We start from the raw sequence: 10916 nt of genomic DNA, 5'->3' as shown, positions 1-10916 counted from the left end.
TAGCTAGTTCTGTCCGTGGCTAGATAGTTCTGCCCATGGCTAGCTAGTTCTGCCCATGGCTAGCTAGTTCTGCCCATGGCTAGCTAGTTCTGCCCGTGGCCAGCTAGTTCTGCCCGTGGCTAGCTAGTTCTGCCCGTGGCTAGCTAGTTCTGCCCATGGCTAGCTAATAATGCCCATGGCTAGCTAGTTCTGTCCATGGCTGCCCATGGCTGTCTGCTTCTCTGTGACACCACTAGGAGCTAGGGAACTGCATCAGAGACTAAATAGATGGTACCTACCTGGTATCAGGCCTCCAAAAGTGTGAGCTAACTATAAGTTTTTCTTCAAAAAGCACCTAGCATCAGGCATTCTGTTTTGGCCACTCAAAACAGACTAAGATGTGTAGAAGCCATGCCAAGCTTTGACTATTCCCGTGGGTACCATCTAGAGAAGAAGGCGAGAGGCAAAGCGACATCTGGTTCATGCAAACCCTGGATAATTCCCTTCCCTGCCATCTTTCACTGTGGTCTTTCCCTCGGCTGGTGATCCAAGGGAGGCTTCCTGCTCCCCCACCCCCAGGCCGGAAGAGAAGGCCCACAGCCCCACCAGCTTTCACCTACCGCACTGGTCTGCACAGACTCGTCTTCTGGTTTGGCTCTTATGTCAATGACTCCATCAGCGTGGCAGAAGGAGCAGTCAGTAAGGACGTCATAAAAGGTCAGCTTCTGGGCCTTCAAGCTGTATTTCTGGAGCCACTGCTGAGAATCCCAGGTGTCTTCTGTGTTTTCTTTATTCTCGGCAGGTGTTGCTCCTGGAATCATAGTTCATCAGCCGCTCAGATCGCATGACCAGTTCCTCCAACACTCCCACCCTCATATTTACCGTCTGGAACATTCCCGCTGCCAGACCATGGAGCCCAAGCATCTCCTCAGGAAGTATACTACAGCGGGACTCTTCGTTTTACCTCATTTCCTCCTCTACATGTGTGAAATGGCCTCACACCAGAATGGCTCTGGCTGAGAGACCAGGACCACAGGTCAAGAAAGCATTGAATACAGGGTCAGAAGCTTTGGGTTCAAGTCCTGGCTGTGCCCTCTACTACCATAGGCAAGTAGCTCGGATGTTGATTCATCCATTTGGCCATTCTGAGCTCAGGCAAATATCTCTACCTGCAGATGGAAGACGGTATCTGCTTGGCCTTCGTGGAGAATCTGATTTTATATTTATGGAGAATTTATTCTAGGCTGCCAGGTTATTAATATAATGTATTCATTCTATTCAGTATGGGAGGAGAGTGGGGTTTTCTTTTGATACACTGTTAACTAATCCAGGGACTGCTAATGCCTGAATTCCTATAGACCTAGTTCATGGCTTAGGTATAGTTCATGTAAACTAGTGATATAATCTAGAAATGTCTTGAGAGCGGACCCAAAAGTTTATATGGTAGATATTTGGTTCCCAGGGTGGCAATGGGGCTTCTCATAGTCAGTTCTCAATATCAGTGGTTTCTAAACTCCAGCAACATGCATGAGGGTCATGAGGTCTGGGGCAGAGACCGAGATTTTGCATGAGTTGTGTCTCCGTTCATTTTGTGTTGCTGTGGCAAGCAGAGCAATCCAGCAAATCTAGTCACTTGAGCGTGCTTCACGCAAAGGGGGATATAGAAGGAGGCTCATGCAGCCTCTAGGTGGGCAAGGTCAGACAACATGCAAAGGTCACTAGGCCCTGTTCAGAGTGTGGCCCTCAGCTCTGTGGGCTCAGAAACCTCATCTGTCAGCTGAAGTGCCTGGCGCTCTATCTAGAATGTCTCATTCTCTCATCTCACAGGGTACACCCCACAAGGCTAGCTGTCCACCAGCGTTAGGTACATTCTCCTCTGCTGTCTTCCAGAGGTTAGCAGTACCAGTGTATCCCGTCTCCAGGAAGGACCGGTTCAAGGACCACGCTGTGAGCACCTCAATCAGAGGCTGCTCAAACTTCTTGTGATGGTGCACGAAACCGACACCCTTGCCCCTGTACATTTCAGATCATCCCTAGATCCCGTGTAAAACCTGACACAGGGCAACACTTGCCCACGGTCGCCATACCGTACTGTTTAAAGAACACTGACAGAATCCCTGTGCATGGCTGGTACAGTGGCTTTTTTTTTTCTTAAATATTTTTGATTCATAGTCGGTTCAGTCCTTGGAGCCTAAAACTACAAGGCACTGACCGACATCAAAAGTTGCTCCTGGGGTTTGTCCTGCTTTGTTTTCCGTTGCTGTGAAAAACACCGAACTAACTGCAAGGGTTTATTTCAACTTACCGTTTATAGTCCATCATCTAGAGAAGCCAACGCAGGAACCCAAGGTAGGAACTGAAGCAGAAGCCATAGGGAAACATTGCTTCCAAGACTCACTCACCTTGCTTTCTTAGACAACCCAGGACCACGTGCTGAGGGGTGGCACCGCCCACAGTGGGCTGAACTCTCCCACATCCACTATTAATCAAGAAAATGCCCCCCAGACAAGCCCACAGGCTGAGCTGATGGAAGCAATTCCTTTTTTGAGGTTCCCCTTTCCCAGGTGACTCTAGCTTGTATCCAGTTGTCAAAAGCTAGCCAGCACGGAGTTAGAGAGACGGCTCTATGGTTAATAGCATGTACTGCTCTTGCAGGGGACCCGAATATGGTTCCCAGCACCTGTACTGAGCAGGTCACATCTGCCTGTAAGTCCAGCTCTGAAGATTCCAATGTCCTCTTCTGGTCTTTGAGGGCACCTAAACTCACATGCATGCATGCACACACGTATACACACACACAATTTTTTAGTAAAAATAAATCTTTAAATGAAAGATTAACTTACTGCTAGGCTTACCACATGTAAGGGGCTATATAATTAGACCAGAACCTGGGGAAATAAAACAGCTTGCAGCCAATTAGTCCTCGGTAATGTGTGAAGAGGCTGCCTGTGAGTGTGTCAGCTGAGCTGGTGTCCTCAGATTTTAAAACAATGCCTTGACAGACTCACTCTGAAACCTCCTGGAGTCGGAACTGATTAAAGAAGGCTCTGCTTTCAAACTTCAAGCCAATGTGGCATCAAAAGCCCCTCTGAGCGACATCCTGAAATGCGTCCATGTAAACCACAATGTCTTCCTACCCTTCTCAAGGAATTCAAGCAGCTGCCTCCCAGAACACTCAGCCCCTTGAGCTTCCCCTGGGAGCTTTTGGCACCACTGCAAGCAGCTAAAAGATGTGGTTGTCTGTGGGGAGATGAGCATCCTTGGAGATGCCTTCCTATGACGTCTTCAGTCGTTGTTAATCACTCTCTGCATCTTGGGCTCCTCTTTATGTCCTCCTTATATAGCTGGTCCCTTTCCTCCTTTTTCCTGTTCAAATTCTTCATTCAATGATTTCCATAGCAACACGTATCCTTTTGCTCTGGGGGCCTACCTTCTTAAGGAAAAGATGAAGGGTCTTCATCAAGGATAAATCCAAACTTAGGAGAAGAAGAACTTTCTGGAAGCCATACAAACCAGTCCTAGCAAGGGTTTTTAAAGAGTCTAAGATGAACCTTCACCTTCCAGCATCAGGCAGGACCAAGGGTGCAGCCACTTAAGGACAGGAGCCAGGCTCCCAATTATCATCAAAATGGGGGGGGGGGGTGAAGACCCCTTCCAACCTGAGCCTCATAAAGGAAATCAGAGGCAGCCAAGCAACCAAAGCAGAGAGCTCCGGCGTGCCAGAGCTGGAGAAACGAGGGGAGAGTGAAGTATTTTTCATATTCATCCACCGCTAATTACACCAATTAGCGGCTGAGCCTTGTTAGCCTGAGGAAGGGAAGGAGAAGGACGTCATCTGTTCATTAGCGTCGCTCGCGGAGGGATCCTTTCCCAGGTCTCCTGCAGTTATTTTAATTAAGAGTGTCGTATGAATTCTCACTCACAGTGATTCTGATCACACGGCATCCACACCTCCACATGACAGATTGCTAAAGATGTTCTCGGAGTTCCACGCAAGGGAAGCAGACCGTGGAGCACATTCACATTGTAGAATTTACTTGCCTGGTCCTCTCTGTCCTACTGATCAGTCTCAAAACATTTTTTTTTTTCCAGGCATGAAGCCATACTGAATAATGCTTTTGAAAAGCATCGTGGTATAACCAGGGACACAACCAAAATGATATTGAGTACGGCTTACCAGTCCCCCCTCCCCCACAGCAACACCTTCTGACACTCATACACCTACCCTCAAAGTGAGATCCGTAAGGTACCATTAAGGATTTACCACCCCCCACCAAACTGCGCCCTCTCTCCCGCTCCACTGAAAGCTACTCCCCTGCCACATGGTTCCTGCTATGCTAGGTTCATGAGCTGTCCCTGAATGAGGGCACTCACTTTCTAGAGATAACATCAATCTGATGGCTCTCCTGGCAAAGGCCACATGCTCTGTCCCCCACTGAGTACCAATTGCTGCTACTCAGAAAGAGGGCTCCTTAGGCAAAAAGCTGGAGAAACTAAAAACTTGGGGATTATTGATGACTTTAACTTTTTCCCCCCAGAGCATGGGGCTCACTGCAAACAAGACTCCCAGTTCTACTGCTTGGGAATCTGAAGTTATTTAGATTCAGAGTCTCTTTATCCAGGGAATTAAGGAGGGCTTGTGGTCTACACACCAGAGCCTGATACACAATGGAAGGGGGAAGGGAGGGAACAGAATTGAGGGCAGCTGGGAACAGAGGGAGACAGACTCTAGGAAATCCCAGTCCCTCTTGTGGGGTGACTCCCTCAGCAGTGAAAAGCTAGAGCATCTACTGATGAGGGATGTGCCCAGGACCTCGCAGGTACCAGGCGGGAGGGTGGAGATTGAGGGCAGAAACCCACCATCACTCCTGGAGGCTTCTTGGCAAAGATGGAGATAAATATCCGTGGTGTCCTGGGCACTGTGCGTGAGGGTTGAGGCCCCTGGGACGCACAGAGGGGCCTGGTGTGGAAGGTCAGATGTGTGCCTGGGTCCAAGCAGGAAGCTTTCGACCCTGCTCTGAAAGGAACATCAGGTAGCTGGCAGGAACCTGTTTGAAACTCTTAACTTCAAGAGAGAATAAAATGGAGTCCCAGGGAGTTCTAGGCCTGTTCTCCCCTGGAATACTATAAAGTGATTTTATTTATTTATTTACTTACTTATTTTTTACTTCCTTCTTGTTAATTTCAAATCTGTAAAAATCAAAGTATGATTCCATTGCAGTGAAGAGCTCTGTCACTCACCCAATTTGTTTATTCCAACCCTCGGGTCACTAGTTCCTAGGATCCCCTGAGAGTGAAGAGGAGGAGAGAGAAAAGAATGAGGTGGGAAAGAAACAGGCTTGAAAAAGAAAGCAAAGCTCTAACAATGAAGAGAACACAGGGAGGAACGAGGACCCTTTGGGCCACACTTTGCTCACATTCTCTTCTGCTTCTCACTCTGAGAGCTGCATGGGAAATGGCTTTCAATACAGGCAGCTTCTCAGCCGTGAGCGGGGCAGCTTCAGGAGGACACTAAACCGTGACGCCTGCCACAGACTACTCGGCGTGGAGAGCAACAGTTCAGCCCAGTGACAAACCCGCACAGGGTTAAGAAGAAAACTATCAGGAGCCCAGGCTACAGAAGAATCACAGGCAGCGTGCTCCAACAAGGCTCCATGCCATGGCCTTCGCAAGTGGGAACAGCTGAGGACCACTGAGGCTGGCACCCACCTGTACCTCCAACAGCAACTTTTAAAGCAACTGGGCTGGGAGCTAGAGAGATGGCTCAGCAACTGAGAGGTGAAACGTGAAACAGGCCCCCAACAATGATGAAGCACGTGTGGGCAGTCTGTTTATATTACATGGTTTCATGATCTGAGCTGATGAGAGATACTGACCAGGTCACTTCCTCAAGGAACAGGTTCCACCGAGGTACGGACTCGGATCGCTGGATTTAGAGTCTAGACTGTTAACCATTACACCACAGGAGCGGGTGTGTGTAATTGAGAAGACCTGGGTTCAATTCCCAGCACCCACACATTGGCGAATGACTATTGGATGCTCTCTTCTGGCCTCTAGAGGCACCGCACGTACATAGTGCATAGACACAAAGTACCTATACACCTAAAATTTAGAAAAATAATAATAATAAATCTTTCTTTAAAAATGTTAAAATAGCCAGGTTGTGGAAATATCTATAGAGCAACTTAGGATTTGAATATAAAGTAGACAGATGAGTTTAAAAAGAGAAAAGTCTAAAGGGACTTTGGGAGCTTGAGGAATTGTGACATCTGAAGGTCTCATAAGTATGTAGTGAAGGCTGGGTTATCAGTCTTTTATTTCCAAACTGTAACCATTCAATGCTTTTCTTCACCTAGAATCTTCACGAACATCTTATTTCTGACTACATCCATTCTTGGGTGCCTGTTCCTTTTTTCCATAGTGTCCACTGAAGCATGAAACAGCACACATTTCTGAGGTCTCTATCTTAGCTCACTGTTCTATTGCTGTGAGGAGACACCATGAACAAGGCAACATGTAGAAGAAAGCCTGTAATTGGGGGCTGGCTTACAGCTTCAAAGGGTGGGTCCATTCTTATCATGGTGGAGAACACAGTGCCAACCAGCCAGCTGGAGAAGTAGCAGGCAGACAGGGTGAGCCAGACTAGGCCTCCTGGCACACCTCCTGAAACAAGGCCACACCCACTCCAACGAGGCCATGCCTCCTAATCCTCCCCAAACAGTTCCACTCAATGGAGATCTCAACCAAACCAGCACAGTCCTACTTATCTTATCTCTGCTACTCTTCTTATTGCTAACAGCCCAAACCAAACCACTGCTAAGGCTAAGACAATGCATATTTGTGTGTAGGTTCATTCCAAAGTAATATAATTTAGCTTTTACACTGAGGTATTTAATGCACTATAAGGTAAGTTTTTTTGTTTACAGGTGGGATAAGAGGCCAAGAGTACTGTGTATGCATATATCCAGCTGCTCCCATGCCATTTTTGGAAGGTTATTTTCTCCACATTGAAATGTCTTTGATACCCTTGCCAAAATTAAATCTACAATAGATATATAGATTCATTTGGAGGCCATTCCATGAACCTATGCATCTGTGTTTTCAGAGAAGTTTTTCTGTATAGTCCTGCCTCAGTAGAAACTCACTTTGGAGTCCCAGTTGATTACTGACTTGCTGTCTTCCTGCCTCGGGCTCCCAGAACACTGAAATTATGTCAATGCCACCATACCTGGCCTTCATGCATTCATTTTGGGACAGCCTTACACAGCCTTGGTTATTACAGTTCTGTTGTAGATTTTAAAGATGACACACACATATCTTCCAATTTCTTTTTCAAGACCATTCCTGGTTATTCTGTGTCCTTTGCCATTTCCAAATTTGTTTAGGAGCAGCTTGTCAATTTCTGCCAAAAAGCCAGCTGAGATTTCTTGCAGCAATTGTGTTAAACTTGTAAGTCAGTTTGGAAGAAAGCCATCTCAACAAGCGTATCGAACAACTTTATTAATTTCAAGGACCTGTATCTTCTTTTGCAGTATACAATCCTTATGCTGCTTTCATTAAAATTTTCTAGTATTTCAGTGTTTTTGCATGTGTGTGTGTGTGTGTGTGTGTGTGTGTGTGTGTGTGTGTGTGTGTGTGTGTGTGGCTATAAGGTCTCACATCAAGCTAAAGTGCCTGGCCATTGAGCTTGAAATGCCCTTGTCTCTGCCTTGTGCTACCATGCCTGGCATTTTACATGGGTTCTGGGAATTAAACTCAGGCCTGTTTGGGAGACAAGCCCTTTACTGACTGAGTTAATTTTCATTTTAATTTTTGGTAGACTTATAGTGGAATTCTTTCCTTAACCTCACTCATGGCATGACCCTTGCTAATCTATAGACATAAAGTCCACTGTGCTTTATGCTCTCTCCTGCAACCACGGCGAAGATTCTGCCTGGATCCTACATATAGGGAGTGCCCAGGTGAGTGAACCAGTGCCCCTGGGCAGCCAGCACCTCCTCCTGGGCTTTATTAATAGCTCTGTATGGAGGTATAATTAACCACAATAGCCAATTACATTTAATTTGTGGAAGCCAGTACCCCCTGAACAGCATGGGACTGGTAAACACTCCCTTCCTGCCATTCCCTATCTGCCATACCCACTTTCTCTCCTCTAGGTTTTTCCTAAGAGTTTTATTTTCATTCAATTTGATATTACATTCCATCTCCTTTGTTGTATTATTTGTAATCCTAGTGATTGTTTGTAGCTAACAGTGCACAGCTCAGTCAGTCATGATCTCATGTCAGGTGACGTATCCCTTTATCAGTAGCATGTGCTAATGAGAAGCTCAAATCTTTTATGACTAAACAGGTATTTTGCCTGTGCGTGTGTGCGTGCGTGCGTGCGTGCGTGCGTGTGTGTGTCTGTGTGTGCATAACCATGTGTGTGGAGACCAGAAGCCAGTGTTGAGTATCCTCTGTTGCTTCTCACCTTTTTATTTATTTATTTATTATTTTGCAAAAGGCTCCCTCACTGAAGCCGGAGTTCACTGGATTCCAAACTGAATGCCTTTGCTTCCTTCTCTTATCTGATGGTTCAGGCTCATACTTCAAGGGCTGCACTGAATAAAGGTGATGGAGCGGGCATGCTTGATTTGTTCTAGACAGACGGTCCATAGACTTCGCCTCCCAGTACATTGTTGGCTGTAGGTATACTACAAATGGCCCTTCGTGTGCTCTTGTCATCAAATCATCAAACAGAGTTTCTGGTTTTCCATGGTAAGTTGCTGTCTAGGAATCTGCCCGTGTCTTTCAGGTTCTCAACCCTGCTGGTGCACAGTTGTTCCCGGCAACGTCAGTGACCTCTTCCCTTGTGAAGTGCCAGGTCCTCCTTCCTCTCTCGGGCCTTGGTTACTGGTGTCACCTGTCCTGTCCTTGCTGAGCCTAAGTCAGGGATTGTCTGTCTACAGCGTCAGCTCTGATTTGCCAGTCTTTTTCCTCCCTCGCTCAGATCTTGATTTCTCTCCGTATCTTCACGTGGGACGTGATGGGCTCTCCCATCCCCGGCTCCTGGAGCGGCAGTGGCAGTAGTCTTAGTCCTTCGCACTTTTCCCATGGGGCACAGCTTGCTTGCTAGACACTCTCGCTTTGCTGTGGCTTCTGCTGGAGGCTTTGAGACGTTGTGTCTCCCTTTTCTTTTGTGTCAGGGAAAATATTAATCTTCTTCTTGATTCTATCCTTGGTCCATTGTTTATTCAAAAGTAAACTGTTTACCTCCCGGGTATCATGTCGCAGTTTCCTGACTCTGGGTGCTATCATGCAACCCAACCCCAAATCAGAAACTTGTTTAAAACACTGTGAGGGGCTGAAGAGATGGCTCAGTGATTAGGAGCACTGGCTGCTCTTCTAGAGGACAAGGTTCAATTCCTAGAACCCACAAGGTAGTTAATAGGCACCTGTAACTCTAGTCCCAGGTAATGTAATGCTCTCTACTGGACTCCATGGGCACCATACATGCATAGGGGACATAGACATAGTTGCAGGCAAAACGTCCTTACACACACACACACACACACACACACACACACACACACAGAGAGAGAGAGAGAGAGAGAGAGAGAGAGAGAGAGAGAGAGAGAGAGAAAGATTTAAAAACACCTTGAACATGAACCTTGTGGATGACAACTGCATGTCTCAATGTCAAGAGGTTGGACACACCTGCTAGATGCATGTTGACACATGCAATCATGTGTCTGCTTTCATCACTTCAGCACTGGGTGACACCCAGATAGAAATAAGCATGAGTCTGCTGTTGGAATGTGGTTACTGTTTCAGGAACAAAGGGTAACCCAAGCCCGGATTTCTTGAATATGCTGATGGTGCATTGTTCAGAAAGAACCAAGACAGCACATCAAGTGAGCAGGCTGTCCTCATAAGTCGTCACTCCCTCCCTGTGACCTAGAAAGGCCCTCATGTCTCATTTCACAGTCACCAACCTGAGATCAGACCCTGGAGGATCCTGTCTGGCTCTAAACACAGCCATAGTGAGTGATCGGTCTCAGGCTATGGCTCCCTGGTCACACCATGGCTACCAATGCCACCAACAACCTGCCAAGACCAGTCCAACTACTAGGCTACAAGCCAGGTTCGCACGGCTATGAGCTGCCAACTGATTCGGTGAATCTCTGCTACAACGCCACTGCCACCAGCACAGGAGATGGCAGCTGGGACAGCGGCCCCAGTGTTGTCTCCTATCACTGACTCCCACAGGGGTGCCGTCTACTGGCATCCCTAGGATGGAGGTCACTAGAATATCTCTAGCCTTAGGTTTGACCAGCGGAGCACTCAGCACCAGGACAACATCTTGTGATGCCAATGGTTATACTCACATCAAATGGGATCTTGACCATGGTGCTATGGTTTCTGAGGCTGGGGAAATGTTGGTGAATGCAGTCCCTTAACCATCCCAGCATACGCTAAGCTAAGCCACCTCTGAGTCTCACAGCTGGAAGAACCCACCTAGTCTTGGCTATCTGAGGCCCATCAGCTGGCAGGGATGTAACCCAAAAAAACCTCAAGTATGTCCCCTTGCAATACAAGTCTCTACCAGGTGGTAGAACAGTTTAGCCCCCCCTGTCTCTTAGAAATGACAGTTGTGCCACCTGAACTGGGGAAGGGAATGAGAGAGACAGATTCTTGGCCATCAGCAATGATGCTAAGATGGGCTGCACCTGAATCCCATAGTAACAGGGGTCTGCAATGGCTCCAGAGGGGTGTGCTCGAACGCACTCCAAAATCAGATATGATGTGGTTAAAACTACCGCCTGTCCCATTTGCACACGGGTCTCTTCCTGAGGCTAGAGCTTATCTAGAGGCTCTGTCTGTGAGCTCTGGCCCACCTCCAGCTTCTACTAGCCACTGGATCTTATGCAGCGAGCCTGGACCTGAACACTATCACA

The 10916-nt window shown here is 47.3% G+C and overlaps 1 protein-coding gene across 1 annotated transcript in view; it reads right to left on the bottom strand.

Moving 5' to 3' along the window:
- Vwa3b (von Willebrand factor A domain containing 3B) overlaps window positions 1-10916 on the bottom strand; it is a 175432-nt gene that overhangs the window by 90861 nt on the left and 73655 nt on the right. The window contains exon 9 of the mRNA XM_026785438.1: window positions 600-790. Coding sequence (XP_026641239.1) covers window positions 600-790 — 191 coding nt within the window. The remainder of the gene's footprint in view (window positions 1-599; window positions 791-10916) is intronic.

This window comes from Microtus ochrogaster, linkage group LG2 (assembly GCF_000317375.1).
Source record: "Microtus ochrogaster isolate Prairie Vole_2 linkage group LG2, MicOch1.0, whole genome shotgun sequence".
In the NCBI taxonomy this organism is placed as follows: domain Eukaryota; kingdom Metazoa; phylum Chordata; class Mammalia; order Rodentia; family Cricetidae; genus Microtus; species Microtus ochrogaster.
Note: the sequence above shows the minus strand (reverse complement) of the source record. Positions and strands in the feature narration are given on the sequence as shown.